Source organism: Cebidichthys violaceus, unplaced genomic scaffold, assembly GCF_023349555.1.
Source record: "Cebidichthys violaceus isolate CVI_PGR_0920_01 unplaced genomic scaffold, fCebVio1.0.p SCAF_17, whole genome shotgun sequence".
Lineage (NCBI taxonomy): Eukaryota > Metazoa > Chordata > Actinopteri > Perciformes > Stichaeidae > Cebidichthys > Cebidichthys violaceus.
In genome coordinates, this window is record NW_027176340.1 from 13,809,562 (window position 1) to 13,827,709 (window position 18,148).

General features: G+C 41.3%; 1 protein-coding gene across 2 annotated transcripts in view; it reads right to left on the reverse strand.

The window, feature by feature from the left end:
- lhfpl4a (LHFPL tetraspan subfamily member 4a) overlaps positions 1–13,713 on the reverse strand; it is a 49,723-nt gene extending 36,010 nt beyond the window's left edge. For both annotated transcript variants that reach the window (XM_068712673.1, XM_068712672.1), the window contains exon 1: positions 13,188–13,713. In XM_068712673.1, coding sequence (XP_068568774.1) covers positions 13,188–13,593 — 406 coding nt within the window. In that variant the 5' untranslated portion in view covers positions 13,594–13,713. The remainder of the gene's footprint in view (positions 1–13,187) is intronic.
- Positions 13,714–18,148: the final 4,435 nt, after the last annotated feature.

Genomic DNA, 18,148 nt, shown 5'->3' on the forward strand with positions numbered 1-18,148 from the left:
TCGTGTGATCCAAACATTTAAAAGTGTGTTTTAAAAAACAAAAGTGGAAAAAAATAGATGTAATCATTTTCTAAATTTACCACGTTTTTATTTAATACGATTTTCTTTGTTGACGGTTAACCTTTCAAAAACGACTTTGTCACTGCAGTCAAATTATGGTTTGCTGATGTTGATTTAAAAGAACAGTGTGTAGCATTTAGGGGGCAGAAGTGGGCATCTATTGGCAGAAGTGGAATGTTATATTAACAAGCATGTTATTTACATTATAAGTAAGTGTATTATTGCCTGAAATTAAGATTTTTTTTGACTCGTTTCTATCTGGAGCAGGTTCTCTTCATGGAGCCGGCCGCCATGTTACTATGGAAGCCCAGAACAGATAAACAAAACATCGGCACTGGATAGGGGACATTCGGGTTTTCACGTTTTTTGCGATGGCCGCCGAGGTTCTCCATACATGCTTGACACAAGGGAGAATCGGCAATCTCACCGCTATCAGCCACCAAAATCCTACACACTGCACCTTTAATTAAGAAAATGTGTCTGCAGAGGGGAAAGAATGAGCAGATGGAAGAAGAAGAGCAAGAGTGAGGGAGGAGTGAGGAAGGAGCCTATAGATGAAGGACGGAGGGTGAAAAACAGAGAGGGAGAGAGGAGAAGGCGACGAGGGGCGAGTAGACGGAGGGATCCGAATGCAGGAAGGGGAAGTAGGGCGATGTTGCCGTGGCTACTGGCTGGACCGATGAGAAGGAGGGGGTGTGGGGGGCCGGAGTAGATAAAATACATATCTGCCTTCCAGTTGTCAGACCCTGCTGAGATGACGAGACAATGAGCAGACGCGGAGACACTGAACAGGGCAACCGGTGTGTATCTGTGTGTTAGTTTTGAGGATGAGATGAGTCACATGACTGAGAGAGAGACCGAGGAACAGCTAAAACACAGCAAACAGCGTCAACTCTTCTCCTACTTATTCATAGGTTCAGCAAGAAACTCCATTCAAACCTCACAATGTTCCTCATCTTCCATACATCATTCAACTTTTGAAATCAGCGGCATTGAGTTTTAGCATTGGCTTTCCAACGAACCTTAAAATATTCGACATCTTTCATGTATTATCGGTAGGTTATTATTCAACTTTCAATGACGTTCAAACTAATTAAACCCATTTCCCACTTTTACAACTATTCCTACTGCTTCACCGTCTTCTTACACATTTAAAAGGTCCAGTGTGGAGCATTTGGGGGGATATATTAGCAGAAATAGACATATCTACATAGGGAGCATGGTCTTCTTCACGGAGTTGCACTGCCATGTTCTACGGTAGCCCAGAACGGCCAAACCAAACACTGGCTCTAGAGAGGGACTTGTGTGTTTAACATTACCTGAAGGCCACCGTAGTTCTCCAACACTCTTGTGAAACTGCGGTAACATGAGCCTCAGAATGTAAAACCGTGGTACCGCCAGCTGCCATCTGACTTCTGTTGCTCCTAAAGTAGTGTTATTATGGTATAGATGGCTTACGAGCAAGGCCCTTTTTTCCTCCTGATAATGTTACAAATCCGAGCTAGTTAAAAATGTTTCTTGGGAGAATGTAAATTATAATGTTATCGGGATGTGTTCAAATGTATTCTTGTAAAATGTAGCTTTTGGTGAGCAAACGAAAAGTTTTTTTACCATGGTATCAAATTGGTTATTGACAATCGTGGAAATTCATCAGTATTGGTATCGACTACTAAATCTCTGGTATCGTGACTACGGTGTCGTGGCGGCTTTTCAGCATCCAGCATTCACACCGCAACTTCTTCTTCATGTATAGCCCTTTACTTGGCTGACTTCCTAAGATGATGTCAGTGCTGTTGTGTAGATTTTTCCAGCTGATTTGAACATTTCTCTATTTGCGCTATTCAAAGCCTTAATGACTAAATATTAGCAGTGCATTTTTTCCTCAAATGAATGTCCACAAAGCTACACCGAATGAAAAATGTGATAAAAATGTGTCAATGCTGCCTGATGGACGGAGCTGACAATAGACATGCACACACATACTGTATTTGTATAATTATAACCTATGGAAAGCAAATGGCAAATGGAAAGCTTTCCATTTGTTTGATAGATGAGCAGAACATCAATGTGATTATTAACCTTGTTATTTTCTGGGGGTTAGAACAAAACGTGCAGCGGTGTCAAAAAACCCCACAAAATGCTCTCCGAGTAGCAAGCATCCTAAAATAGGCGATCAGATCTGTATATAGACTGTCTTCATGTATGGTTAGGATTCGCTGGGTCCAGTGAACTGTGTCTAAGACACAGAAGGGCTCGCTCATGTATCATCATCTGCCTCGGACCAAACACTAGATTAGAATCGGTGTCACAAATGTCTCAGGTCACTTTGGAAAATGAACAGTGAATGTTCATCAGAGCAGAGGAACAAGATCTTAGCTTAGCTCATATCAGCTGTGTTATTTAATTCTCCTGATTTGCAAGTCGACTCCCAGTTGCTTCAGTATTGTTGTGTGCGGATAGTGATGCTGCTCTTTATTCCGGCATTTAGATAAAGTTTGTTTTCTATTCGTCTGACTGAAGTATGTGTCGTTGTTGCTTTGTGTTTAGGATTAAGCGGCTACCAAATTCAACCTACCACTTCAACGTTGAAACAAGAAAGTCCGTTCTGGGCTACTGTAGAAACATGGCAGTGCAACATGAAGAGGACCTGCTCCCTATGTAGATAGGAAGGGCTCATTCTGCTGCTAGGCCTCGCTCTTTAAACCAGCGTACAGCTCTAACAAGCCACAAAATCAATAGTAATACATCAGCTGCTGATTGACAATGTGTCACTGTATACCCTCCACATAATTATCTCCCAGCATGTGTTGGGCTGAGAGAAAATGCCTCCTCACACCTGCCATTGGGCAAAGGAATGTTGTTCTACTTCTATCATGGACTAATTAGAAAGCCAGAACCGGTAATGATCACTTTATGGAGAGATCAAACGAGGCAACACAATAACTCTTGGGTGTCAATGAGCGTGGCACAGAAAATTGTAAGAGCTGGTGAAGTGTAGTACATTGCGGAGAAGTATCTATCTCAGTTTGACAAAATTTCCTCGTTTCTCCTCGATTTTTCTAGGAAAGCCAGCATCACCTTTCAATTTCCACTCGTTACCATAGACTGTATATACGAAGTGGACGTAGTCACAATGACGTCACCCATTAGTTTGTTACCTGCTGTTTTTGGGGTTCGCCGTTTTGGCAGTCGCCATGCATCTTGAATTAAGGCCGTCGCCATCTTGGCTTTTTGCAACCAGTAAACGGAAGTGACACAGGAGTGACATAGAGACGCTGTATTCGGCTCTGGTAGCAACCTGTCAATCACAGTAGCCCCGCCCTAAAACATACCCTGCTTTATGGTCTGTTTGACTCTAAATGGACCATAATTTACTAAATGAACATCATGTTGTATTGAAGAAGACTTGAAACTAGAGATTGAGACCATAAACTCATGTTTACAATGTTTACTGAGGTAATAAATCAAGAGAGAAGTAGAGTCATTTTCTCATAGACTTCTATACAACCAGAGGAGTCGCCCCCTGCTGGTCAGTAGAGAGAAGGCAAGTGTAAGACACTTCCACCTTGGCTTTAATCATCAGAACCAGCTCTTTACATGCATACGGTCTTTTCAAAATAAAGTTCCGTTTTCACAGGAAACAACAGTTAGGTTTAGACAACAAAACTACTTAGTTTTACTTAGTTTTGGAAAAGGTCATTGTTTGAGTTAAAATGACAAGTTACGTGACAAATCAATCAACGTTGACCTTTCGTTTCACACAGGGAACGAACAGCGATCTCCTGGCTGAAAGATCATAGTTTGTTGGACCCATCCACCTCCACTACCGCCCGCCGTGTGGGCCTTTGCAGTCTTTGATTGCGTGCATAACATACGAAACATTTTGTGGGATACCTATGAATTATGCCGCATTATTTTTCCAAATTTAAATCTGTTGATATGCACCTTAAAGCTACAATCATTGGCCACTTGGTGGCAGCAGAACAAGCTGAAAAACAACATTAAAATGTCATCAACATATAAAGTTTTGTGACTGACTTGTTAAAACAATCGCGTATTTACACATTAGCATCCATCATTTTTTTTGTCAACCTGATGCATTTAATTTCAATGTCCACTCTCCTTTGGTCTCAATGAGCTGCTAGATATTCAACTTTTTTCACCAGCTAGTTCTTTCTGTTGTAGTGGGTAGCATTAGACTAGCTTATGAAATGAGACACGTGTTGTAGCAGGGCAGGAAACCCAAGAGAATAGGGAGATGCATTTCTATCTCTTTTGTTTGTCTCCTTTGCAATTACTACTAGCTACCCAGCTCACTTTAATATGAACAAATGATTACTAACTAGGCCAGTTTCTGCTTAGAAGTATAGTTATGGAAAGCGAAGAGAGAGAGAGTGATGCTGAATTCCTGAAGGACTGTTTTCTCAGAATTCTCTGAATGTAGGCTAATTAGACACCAATAACTACAGCCTGCTGCAGGAGTGGAGGTTTTCCTTATTTCTCTATCTTTCATTCTCTCATTACTCATTCATTAATTCATGGAATAGGGTGAGAACACCAAAGAAAGTAACATCACGTGTTTATGTAAATGATGCGTTGCTGTGATCCCGGTCTTGCGTCTCAGGGGAGATGTGTTTTGTTAACATTGTTCTCTGCCATCAGAGGGAAAGGGTATTCCCAGAGCTACTTCAGTGATTTCTCAGGAAAACAAGGAGAACATTGTGGGAGAGCAAGGGCTAATGGAGGAAGGGATCTTGGCTTGTAGGAATTATTCTATATTAAAAAAGTGCTTCCATCGATAATTGTGACACTAATTGTGTACTGTAAGTACGATCCAATTACTTACATTGTGTTTAATGACTATACTATAATATAAAAAGAATATTCAATGTGCAACTTTGACAATATCCAAACAAAGTAATATACAGAGTATTTTAAAAAGCAAGTGTGTAGGATTTAGTGGCATCTAGTGGTGAGGTTTCCTGAAGCTAATTGAATACCCCTCCGCTCACCCCAAGCATGTCGGAGAACTATGGTGGCCTTCAGGTATCATAGAAATGTGAAAGTCTCTCTATAGAGCCGGTGTTTGGTTTGTCTGTTCTGTAGAAACATGGAGACGGAGTCTTTGACGAGGACCCGCTCCCTATGTACAGTAGATATGAAATGCTCATTCTAAGCTACAGAAAATACAACAAGAGATTATAGTGATTATACACTAATGAAAACATAGTTATGAATTCCATTTCTGCTAATAAATCCCCACAATTTCCTCAGTCTTACAAAGTGATCCAATAGAGAAAATCATTTTATAAGGGACAGATAAGCTATGTTGAAGAAGGAAAGGAAAAAAAGGCTGACATAAAGTAATCGTCAATGATTGTACATTGTATTTGGATTTTCAGAAAGGTTTGGTCTGTTACAGCATGTTAAAGGACCAACTCACACCCAAGGACATACTAGGGTTGGTTATTAGCAATGATATTAATATTTTTAAAGCTGTTGTTGGGGATTCTCTGACCATTTATCCAATACCTTTTGTACGTTTCTGTCTCTTTTTGTTAAAACTTCATTGATGCCACAACCATAACATCAGACTCTGTCCATATCCCCTGATAATTTCAACTCACAAACTATTTAAGTTATTAATGCACTTCTGGCAGGCAGAAAACACCTTGGACTCTCACTGCAGGTGGTAACAGTCTTCAGATTCATTTTAGAGGCTTTATTTAGTATTTTATTTTTTTAAGTGTTATGAGTCTGCATCTTTTTTCAGAGAATAAATCAAAAGTATTAGACTGGTCTAAATACTTCCCCATCATGGAATAAAACCCAGACTATTGCCATCACTACAAAAGCTATTGATTAAAATGTGAACTTAAATGCTGTGACCAGTAGAACTCGTTGTTTACTAGCAGATTACAAAACATGGAGTCCCACAGGGTTCCATGTTTGAGCCTCTATTATTCAAAGGTGAATTCTACTTATTTTTTACATCTAAGTCTGTTTGGGAAGTGTTGGAACTGTGAAATAGCATCACATGCTCACTTCCAACTTTTAAAATACAGTCAATTGGTCAGCGGCCCTAAGCATCAATAAAACCCAGACTATTGCATCAAACTATGACGCTCTAGGTACCGCTCTAGCATCAGTTTCAGGGACAGCGTGTCAGTTTCCCCTTGTTACATGCAGAGTGTCAGGCAGAACCAAACTCTGTGGAACTTCCTTATGAACTGAAATGTACTATGAAGGCAAATCACTGTCAAAATCCGAGAGCGCAAATGAGATCCACGCGCGCGCACAAATCAAACAGCCGCGCACGTATTTTACTTTGACGAGCACTTTTACATCACTCCGAGTGAAGGTCCCTCTCGCGCGAGCGCGAAGGTCCCTCTCGCACCATCCGGTCTATCCTAAGACGAGGACAAATATGTTGAATCTCAAGGTTTATAAACCAAAAATATGTTTCAAATCAAAGTTTTAGTGTTTTAACCACTTGTGCTGCTTGGCCATTTTAAATCGGCATTCTTAATAATGTTTAGGTTTAGGCAACAAAACTACTTAGGTTAGGTTTAGTAAAGGATCATGGTTTGAGTTAAAATAAGTACCCTACTTTTTGTTTTACTCAGGACACAAACACTGGTCTCCTGGTAAAAATCCCATGTCTGACCCAAACCTTCCACCCCGACCGCCTCTCTACATGGATTTATATTGACTTTGATTAAAGATGCCAAATACAGAGCTAAGCGCATGTGTAGCGTGCACAGAATGACGTCACACAGGCTCAATCTGCTGCTACACATTTAATGAAGATGCTCTGTAACATACAAAAATGTACATTTAGGTGTACAGTCGCTCCACAGTGCGTTCTACTTCTATCCTGTACAGAGATTCTCATCCTCTCGCGTATTCACGCGAGACTTCAGTGTGGCTCTCCGTCACAGACACTGCTCATGTCACAACACTGACACCTACTGGCGATCCACTGGATCTACTGCCTAACATGTAACAGATGATAAATAACGCTGTACCCGCAATTTTAACTACAATGAACACTTCCTCCTCATAAACACATAGGAAACATAATAAACTCTCTTAACTTACATTACACCCAAACAATTATTGTACTTTCTGAACGACATATGACTTGTTGTGCCACACATGACCATTGCCTCTACACGACTCTCAACATGGCGAGGGCTTGAATTTGATTCATGTTTTGGATGTTACAAACAATTTCCAACTCGGTTTCACAATGACTTGCACATACCCCAGCATCCCTCACTTCTCCTGTCACTCTCTGGGAGGTAAAAAAGGAGTGAGGAAGCCTTCATGGTCCGATCTGTCAGCCATGAGGGTTTTTTTCAGTGCATGGAGAATAATAGATCGAGGCTCACCATCTAAGGAGAGAACTGAGAATTATGGGTGTGCAGAGAGGGCTGCAGTGATGTGAAACCACGGGCAGTCTCCCCTCTGATAGACGATTAGGTCTGCATTAGCAGGGTCTCGGCACACACACACACATACACATACACACACCATGCATATCTTCAATCCTTTATTATCTGCTTGATTTCTTTACTTCTTTAATTACCTTTCTTTTTCACCGACATTTGATCTAGTCCTTTTAGCATCCATCAACTTTCTTTCTTCTACATCTACCCTCTTCTACATGTTTCTCCTAAATCATTAAATTATTTATATATTTTCCGTAAAAATATTGAAAATACTTTCATCCATACTCGTTATGTTTTGCCATTTAGGCGGTTTTGGCTCGCCTCAACAGTGTCAATGTGAGGTGACATTCGTGATGGAGATTCATGTTTTTGGTATAAGCGATGCGCCTGCCTTTAAATCTCATTCTTATTGCTGCGATCAGGTGCTTGTAGGACAGTGGGAAAATGCCTTCATGAAACAAGCAATCTATACGATGCACACGAAAAATGCACAGAAATACCAGTGTGAGCTGAAGGAGGGTTAGCTGTGGCTGTGGCTGTAGTACCCGCTCAATGTAACACACCAAATGTGTGCTTCAGCCATAGCAGCACTCAATCTCACTGCTTCCCAGCCAAGTACGCCTCAGGGCTTCACTCCATTCTGTTTGAAGCTGAGGTTTTTGCTGAGTTTGTCAAAGCGGTCCGGGAAGTGTGGAGCGGCTCAAACACTAAAAGTAATTCTTCAGCAAAGATCCACCTGACTGGAGAGAGAAGGACTCGGTTGTTAGAGCATTTTCGTCTGATGTGCTTTACACTTAAACCTGTATCACAGTCCTTGACATCTCATTCGTGTCAGATTATTGTTTAAAAATCCCTGGCTTCAAATTATTCTGAGGGTATGAATTTTCATTTGTATAAAAAGGACAGTCTACAGGTTAATTTACGGTCTGTAGAATAATTTACGGTGTTTCAGTTAATTTACAGTCCATAGATTAATTTGCGGTCTTTAAATTAATTTAAGTCTACAGGTTAATTTACGTCTATAGGTTAAATTACGGTAGGTTCATTTACATCTATAGGTTAATTAACGGTCAATGGGTTTATTTTTCATGTTAACCAACTGAGCTGTTCAGACCAGCGATGTGGAACGTGTGTGTGTGTGTTCAGCTGTGTTGCTCTCAGAGACGATTAAAGAGCAGGCGAGAAAGCAGGCAAATGAGTATTGAAATCTGACTTCATATTTCCTTGTATTTTTTGTATTTGTAGCACACGTCTTTATGCCACTAATGCACTGTCAATTCGGTGAATGTGTTTGCCTCAGTTGCCTTTATTTTGTCTGTTTGCTTGTGCTTACAAGAAGAGCGTATTCACTCGCTTGCTTACAGAAGCGTATTGCATTCACATGGCACAATTAAAACAAGGTTAAAAAAAGATATTCGTCTGGACATATTTTTTCCGAAATACAGTTCAATGATGGACACAGGAAGGAGCGAGACTTCGCCTCTTTATATATACTCAGCCAGGCAGCAACCTCCTGTTCTGCTGAGAGAAGCCGATACGGAAGTGTCTTAAAACTTTCATTCTCTCTAATGTCCATCAGGGGGCGACTCCTCTGGTTGTATAGAAGTCTATGAGAAAATGACTCTACTTCTCTCTTGATTAATTCCCTCAGTAAACATTGTAAACATGAGTTTATGGTCTCAATCTCTAGTTCCAAGTCTTCTTCAATACAGCATGATGTTCATTTAGTAAATTATGGTCCAATTAGAGTCAAACTTTAGGGCGGGCTTACTGTGATTGACAGGTGTCTACCAGAGCCGTATACGGCGTCTCTACGTCACTCCTCCGCATTCCAAATAAAAAGATTCAATACGGCCTTTTTCAATTTGTCACTTCTGATGACCTGTCGGGCTCAGAGTACTTAAATTCTCATCACTCAATACCTAAAGAAGCTGTTGTTGGGGGGAAATAAAGCTGTCAGTTTGAGCATTCTCTGTCACCTTTGGAGCAGACAGTGGATTTTTCAGAGAACTATTTTGCACTGACCCAGCAAACCACCTATGGGACTTCTCTTTTATAGATCACTGAGCACACAGCTGAGTTCATGCAGCATTTAGGAAAAGTCACAAACACGACATGGTTTGCTTGCCAGTTAAGGATAAAAAAGACAAGACAGGAAAAATAGTATTCATGGATGATTCCTTACTTTTGGATTATCTGAGCGTGAAGGGAGGCTTTCTAGAACACTGAAGCCTCTCATTTACTAAGTGAGATCGTTGTGCCCCTGTGCTACATTTACACAAGGACAAGAGAAGAGCCACGTGTATTTTAAATGTTTTTTTTGGAAGACTGTTAAAAAGATGTTTGTGTTTTCAGAGGAGAAGTGTAAAACTAATGCACTGTTAAGTGTGTTCTCGGTTTCACATCTCCGGTGCCGCTGCTGATGCTCCATGTGTCCATGGGAATCACTAGCCGGAACACAAGAGTGTGTGTGTGTGGGGGGGGGACGACATGCGCGATGAAGTGGAGAAGAAAGGAGTCGGTGGAGATGACAAAGGGATAGGTTAGTAGGAGGTGATGGGGAGGGAAGGGAGATGTGTATTTAGAAATTGTGTACATTTATACATTCTACATGTTATCTCAGCTTCCTCCAGAGAATGTCAAATGCGACCTTTGTGGCAGTCAGGAAAGCAGCATTTTTTACTGCAGAATTCATTTAAATTATTTTTTACTGCATTTGCTTACACCGCTTCAAAACATAGATTATTGTTGCTATGTAATAAAGGATGCTAGGCCTGTCCTCCTTTACATACAGATGTAGCAGAAATACACTCTCCGTAATGTAATCATTAATCAATCAATAACATTTATCTGCACTGGGTGTAGTTCTATAACTTCCATTGATGTGTTCTACCATTAATAGGTTGTAGTAGTAGTAGAGACTGGTAATTCTCACTCTTTGATATAGTGTTTTATCATGTGGGGTTGGTATTCAAATGCATCATTATCTGTGACATTTTTAATGTTGAAGTTGTGTCTCTCTACTGTTGTATTTAACACAATACGGACACAACCTACAGTATATTGTTACTGCCACTCATCATAAGCTGTCATCTGGACTTAATTGCTTCTGCTCTTTACAACAGAACTGCTGGGAAGTTTTTCTTATATCGTCTTATTTGTGTTGTTATGTTTTATTTTTAAAATTGATATGTGGACAAATTTAGATTTTAAGACCTGTTTCTAAATCAAATTGGCCTTATTTGTATAATCCGTATTTGTAAATAGTGCTTTTATCAGTGAGCTATATTTGTGACAGTCACGACAGTTAAACAAATTCAGAGGTGCACCACCAAGCACCATGACCGCTGGCGGAGCTTACACGCCCGACGTGCCCGGGGCGTGATTACCTCATTTTCTGGTGTTTTGACATTTTAGAATCATGCTAAAATAAAGCACCATTAATTAAATAAAGTATGAAGGGGTCATCAACAACATTTTACTAATTGTTCTGCGGGGGATATGAGAAGTTTTGGTCGGCCATATTTGTGCCGCAGTTTACGATCACGGTTATAAATGCTAACTGCTAACTTTGCTTGGGTTAGGGTGAGGCGGGTCTTCTGTGCTTTTAACCCATGCGCCTGGTTGATGCTTTGGGACACTTGACATTTATAACTACCTGTAACAGTGTGTAAAGCCTCAGTTAGCATTGTTATTGCCACTAGCTGCTGGAATTCCATGTGTCACGTTTGCTACGCTCCCATCACAAACCAAGGAGTGCCCAACCCGACGACTATCTTTTATTTTTGAGTTATGCAATAAAAATAACTTTCACTCCCCCTCTTCATTTCTTAATTCGCCCGTGTGTCTCTTTGTTTTCTTGCCTCTCTCTCTCTGAGGACACACAGAGTCAGGGAGTGCAAGAAAAAGTCGATGATTTCTAAAGGTCCCGCCGCTATCCACACAGGCTCCTGCTGCCTGCAATAATCTAGCCATCAATACCTCCTCCCAGATAATGTCAGCCCTTCCAGACCAATGCACAATTAACCCTCCCTCAACACACGACTGTGCGCCCTGTCAGTGAGAACAATAGAGCCATGATTTGTGAGTAGGCCACGGGGGGAAAACTCAACAAAAAGCCAGATCAAACCTCATCTTTAACATAAAAACCATCTCCCACCTGACATAGACACTCAGCACCGTTTTAAACACATTTGAGACCAGTTTCATCCGCATCACGTCTAGTTAATTAGCGGTTTGTGTGATTAGGAATCCGCCAGAGGGATTCTTTGATGCCGACTGGGCTTGCGGGAGACACTTTCAGGCTCCACCTGAACTAATCAACAATCTGTTTTCAATGTTCAGTGATGGGAGACCACCAGCCTTTGTATGAATACATACACACAGGTAACTGCTACTATACCAATCTGTCACAACTGAGTTTATACAAACATGTGGATTAGGAGACAATGGGCCCCTGGGCACAAACATTCACCTTTTCTACATAGGACCAAGACACAGTCTTCATCATTGTTTTGCCTCTTTTTGTGGTTGTTTTGTCTCTTTAGTAGTTTTGTGTCTCTTTGTAGTTGTTTGTTTCTTTGTTGTAATTTTGTGTCTCTTTGTAGTCATTTATTGTTTCTTTGTTATAATTTTGAGTCTCTTTTCGGTCATTTGTGTCTCTGTGTGGTCATTTTGTGTCTCTTAGCGTTTTCCCCTCTCGTTGAGTCTCTTTTTCGTCTCCTTGTAGTTGTTTTGTCTCTCTTTGTAGTCCTTTTATGTTTCTTTGTAGTAATTTTGAGTCACTTACGTGTCTCTTTGAGTGACATTTTGTAGGTGAAGACCAGGGGGAATTCTGAAACTTGTATCTATGTATATAGCATTTCCATGACTGTAGAGAGGGAGATGAGGCGTCTAAAGCAAACAAAAAAATGTTTTTTATTTTTTTTTAATTCTGCTGCCCCAACCACTGATGAGTCTTTGTTCCAATATCCCTCTCTAATCGGTTCAGCTGCGTCTATCTGGCAACTTATTGCACCTCCTAATACAATTACATACACAATGCAGCCTTTACATGGAGTTTGTTCCAGTTTCATACGGATGAATGAACACGCTGAGTGGGGATACATTACTGGAATGCATGTGCAGATTATGCATAATGCAGGCTAATCTGGTAGGCAGATATGGCAACCAAAATAAAAGCTGTGATCTTTGATGCAACGCTGCTGAAGGCATTTCATTATCATAACTCCCTACAATTACACTCTGACACGTTATTTCAATCAGCCAGATAAAAAAGAACAGGCAGTGTCAGAATAAAGACCCAGGGTCTTCTCCGACAAGGCTTCAGAACCTTGTCATGTTACAAAATGTCTGGTGACACAGCGGAATAGTGACTGATGACTGAGATGTTACTCTTTCAGTATAGCATGCAGGTCACCAAACTCTCAAAGGATGTTCCTGAATGCCTCACATGACTTTCAGATATGTTTGGGGGACTTTGCTTTAATCTATTTCTGACAAGGAGATAAGATGTGGTCCAACACAAGAAAGTGAGCTCCTCTCCTCAAGGTGTCCCCCAAACAAAAAGTGTTGGTAAGACACCCCTATACAATTGCCCCCCCCCCCCCCCCCCCCCCCTCCCACGCCAAAAACTAACAAACAGAAAAAACACTGAGTGTCTCCCATCCTTACCGCATAACAGCTGCATCCAGGCGCACGTCTTGTAGACCGTGGCTGTGTTGCAGAAGAAGAAGAGGGCGAAGCAGCCGATGCAGCCAAGGATGAGCACCATGGACATCAGCACGAAGACGGAGGCCGCCTTGAAGGCTCCCGACGGGATGGAGCCGAACTCGGAGAAGCTGCCCTGGCATGAGAGCTCCCGGTCGGAGTTCCCGATGCCCACGCAGTAGTGGAACAAGCCGAAGTAGCCAGCTTGCGGGGTGCTGACGCTGTCCCCGATCCAGTAGGGCTGGTTGAAGACCACCACGTTGATGATGGCCAAGCAGATGGTGAAGATGGCCCACAGGACCCCGATAGCCCTAGAGTTGCGCATGTAGTTGTCATGGTAGATTTTGGAGGCTTCCTGCGAAGGCAGCATTTTTATCCCCCCCCTCCCTCAACCCCCGCCGCACAGCAGCCTCAACCTGGCGTTCCCTCTTCTCCTGATCTGTTCTCTCCCTCTGTGGAAAGGAATGCAATTATACGTTAAAAAAAACAAATGTCCAAATGGCATGGTCCCCCCTCTCCCCTCTCCCCTCTCTCTCCCCCTTATCGAGACCTTGCGCCCTTATGGTGTAATCTCATATCCAACCACCCCCCCCCCCCCCCCCCCCTCACTGAAGATCAGTCAATCAATTCAGAGGCGAAGCGTGATTCAAAACACGGGGAAAAGCCCTTCCTCGTTCTCCTCCTCTCCTCTGCTGTTCTCAGCACGTAACGGCACAGCAGAGCCGAGCTCACGGAGCCAGAACACAGCGGCCAGTGACGGACGGGCCGAGCGGCATTGTCCCCTGTCAGCTCTTCACCGCCGCCGAACGGCGTCCGCTCTGCGGTGCGTTCAGACCGGAGAGGCTTCAGAGGAGATACGAGATGCACCCGTCGACTTTCCCCGAAATGACGCTGGTGATGATGATGATGATGATGATGATGATGATGATGATGCTGCTGAATCCTCCGCACACGAACAAAAATGATTCAGAATAAATGAGCGGTGACACCGATTCACGTTTGACATGCTTCACGCGGAAAAATGAAACTCGACGAAGGTTCGACTATGCATGAAATTATGAAAGCATCTAAATCAGTCCTAGAACAATCTCTCTCTCTCTCTCTCTCTCTCTCCCTGTCTGTGATTCTCTCTCTCTCCCTCTCTCTCTCTCTCTCCCTCCCTCATTCTGTCTCTCTGTCTCCCTGCCTCTCTCTCTCTGTCCCCCTCTCCCTCCCTCCCTCCCTCCCTCTCTCTGTCTCTCTCTCTCCCTCCCTCTATCTCTCTCTCTCCCTCCCTCTATCTCTCTCTCCCTTTCTAGCTCTCTCTCTCTATCCTTCCCTCTCTCTGTCTCCCTCTCTCTCTCTGTCTCTCTCTCTCCCTCCCTCTCTCTGTCTCCCTCTCTCTCCCTCCCTCTCTCTCGTTGTCTCTCACTCTTCTCCCCCTTTCTCTCTCTGTCTATCTGTCTCCCTCTCTCTCTTTCTCTCTCTCTCTCTGTCTCTCTCACTTACATCCTCCAGCTTCTTTCACTCATTTTTGATATTGCAGAAATGTGAACAATCCCCCCTCCTCTCCAGCCACATGCTCACTGATTAAATATGTGTTGGAATTACTAAAGTATTTTCTTACTAAACTAAATAAAGTCCATATAGAAAGACATTATTAAGGACCAACTGCTATTATTATTATTATTATTATTATCAACAGACCCTCAGAAACTCCCCTTCAATTACCCTGTAAAGGTTGACACATCATATAATATTCAGAAAATTCTGATTTTTTGATATTGAAGTGTTTATTGGACCTTTAGTCAACAACATTTAAATTTTTTTTAATTTTTTCAATTTACATATATGATTTTTTTTATCACATTTGATACAATAGGCATATTTATCAATTTATTGATCACAACAATGTTTATTTTAGAAACAATAACCAATGATGTTCATTGCTTTTGGAACATTTGGAACATTTCAGTTGGTTTGGTTCTTATTTTTTCCCAAACAGCAACCTTTTTACAACCTGTTTGTTTCGTCCCGTGGCAGGCAAAACACAGTTTCTGTTTGTTCAGGCAAAGATGGACTTTACATTTCCCACAGTAGACATGAGAGAAGTGATTGCCTATGCAGTGCTTGCATCTGATTGTTTACTCTGAATTAATTTATTTTTTTTAATTAATTAATTAATTAGCAATATAGCAAAAGATTATGATAGCCAAGGATTTTTTTTATAGAAAAAACATAAATTTCCACCCAATATATCTTACTATGACATTTCTACCTTTAATTAGTTTAATTAAATGACCAAAACAGTGTATTTGGCATTGTGATATGGCATAATCCAGATTGCATAATGAAATGCAATACAAGGATTTACTTGTATTATTGAATTATTACTTTATAAACCTGCTGTATCATATTTGGTACCTACATTTTCAACATGATTTTACTATAAAATAAGGAACGAAACATGAAGTAATTATAGTTTGCTTCAATACAGTAAATATTCATATAGAAATATTAGTAACACTATAAATGTTATTCTTACCATAACTGTTTCAAAATTAGCAACGATTTCCCTGCCGAAAACGAAAGAGTCACTTCGGGACGGCTGCCAATTTGGAAATGGAATTTAAATGCCTGCTACTGCCTGCAGTGCATGGAAAATCCACCAGATGGTAGCAGACATGTATAGGATTGTATACAACAGGTTTTTCAGGAAAGTATTGCTCATGTTAATTACGTAGAGGTCTCTGAAACTCACGTATCAAATATGATACAAATGACGCTACAGGGGGAATTACAAACGCTGTAAATCGTAATCTGATTCAGTTTGGCACATCGGAAACATGATTAAAAAGACTTATGTTAGATTATTTGGTGCCATTTGCTATATATAGTTATTTTTTGCAGGCAGCCCAGCTAACTCACATCCGCTACTCTGCACGTTGCTGCAGCAGAGGATGGTTCCAAATTCAGACAACATATACAATGGAGTAGAAGTGTAAGGTGGCTATGTGTCACATATTTTCATATACAGAAAGTTATCAATGGCAGGGATAAAACAATAAAATACTGGGGCCGAAGGTGGAGCTGTTCTATGATGTCCCCATGGACATCAGGGTTATTTGGTCATGTGTAATTGGGAAAAAGTTTCATTTCATTGTAAATATTTTGACTTCCCTTTTTATGAGGAGGGCAAGGAAGTTAAGTTCTTCACTATATTTTTAATTGTAATGTGCTCATCTATTTAAATGCTTTTATTGTTTCTGTCTTTACCATGTACAGTGCCTTTAAGTACCTTTTAAAGCGCTATACAAATCAAATGTGTTATTATAATTATAAGTATATTAAAAATGCTGAAGGAAAATCACACAGAGAGCCTATCTCTCGTTGATTCACACGAGGCTGAACACACTGTATGATGTGTGAAAGCAGTCTTTGCAATCCTAACAGCACATTAAGTATTCATTAGCTGTGTGGCTGAGTGACCAATCTTAACACTCGCTGCTGGATGTGACGTTCACAATTTTGTGTATATATTAGTGTCACTCCGAGCTTACGTACCCCAATGCAATAAAGCTCTTCTCTGAGACTAATGAGATTATTCCAACACTTCTGCCATGTGACTTCAGACAGAACCTAAACTAAATAGAGTCTGTCAGTCCTGCTGGGGGGTGGACTGTTCCCGATTAAATTTGCTCATTTCTTATGAAGTCATAATGTTGTTTTTTTAAACATTTCAAATTGTTACCATATACTTTGTAGAGTTTTTTATTGTTTACATAACACTGTAAGTTAAGATGGTGTCACAGCCCGTTACTCTGTCCCTCCTTTTCAGCCCTTTTTTTGAACCCGCTCCGTACAAATATAAGTTCTGTGTAACTTCCCGTCCACATGTGAGCTGCTCTAAAGTCAGATAGACATTTAATCAAATATACCCCCTCTCTAGTTTCGAAAATGTATCTTCTCTGACTTATGAAGGAATCGAAGCTTGAGGGTGTTGTGTCGCCCAAACAAGCCTTGAAGAAATGGAAGTACCTCTAAAAGAAACAAAAGGTGAATTTGTTGTTCAGAATCAACATACTTCTGTCTTAACTGCTGCGGTGAGATTTCTAACGCGCCACCGTTTGCACTCGGGACCAAAAAGGCCTTCTACGGGTTGTGGAGCAGATTAGGGGGAGGAAATCCCTTTAATCTTGAAAGGCATGAGGCAATGGGGTTCAACTGCTGTGGCAACTGGACAGGCAGTAACGCTATACCTTGTGTGGTGTCCAGAACTCTTCTGTCCACCTGCACCAATGGGGCCACCATTCTGGGGATGTTTATCAAGCGGGAAATCCTCCATCTCGTCCAGAACATCGTTCATGTTAAGGCAAAGAGTGTGTAGGAATGCACAGCAAGCAGTGATGTTCGGTGCGAAATTTGGACAGACCTTCTGGGATTTTGATCGTGTAGGCTCACCAGCGGGCTTTCATCATTCCAACAGCTCGTTCAACATCAGAACGAGTCTGTCTTGGACCCGGCCTTGCAGAAGGGTGCTTGTGCGATGTTTAGGATGCAAATTAGCGTTTCCAGGCAAGGAGGTTCAAGAGATGTTCTGATACCATTTGTCCTTCCCTTTACCAATTATGATACCCGATCTTGCATATCTGCCGATACCAAGTACCAATCCGATAACAACCACTGCATTCAAAACTAAGAACTTTTCTTTTATTATCTAGTATGACAAATTTACCTGGTGTAAAATATTGCCAAATTGATGACATTTTGTTAGCTCTAGCTAATATTACTCTCTCTGCTAGAACCTGTTCAATTGGTAAATGCGCATGTGCAACTCAACAGAGACAAGATAGAAGTGAGATGGCTTACACGTTAGCTACTTACATCAGCACACTGCCAACCAGGCAAGATGTAAGGATTGAGTAGTAAGTGACACCTGTTGTTGT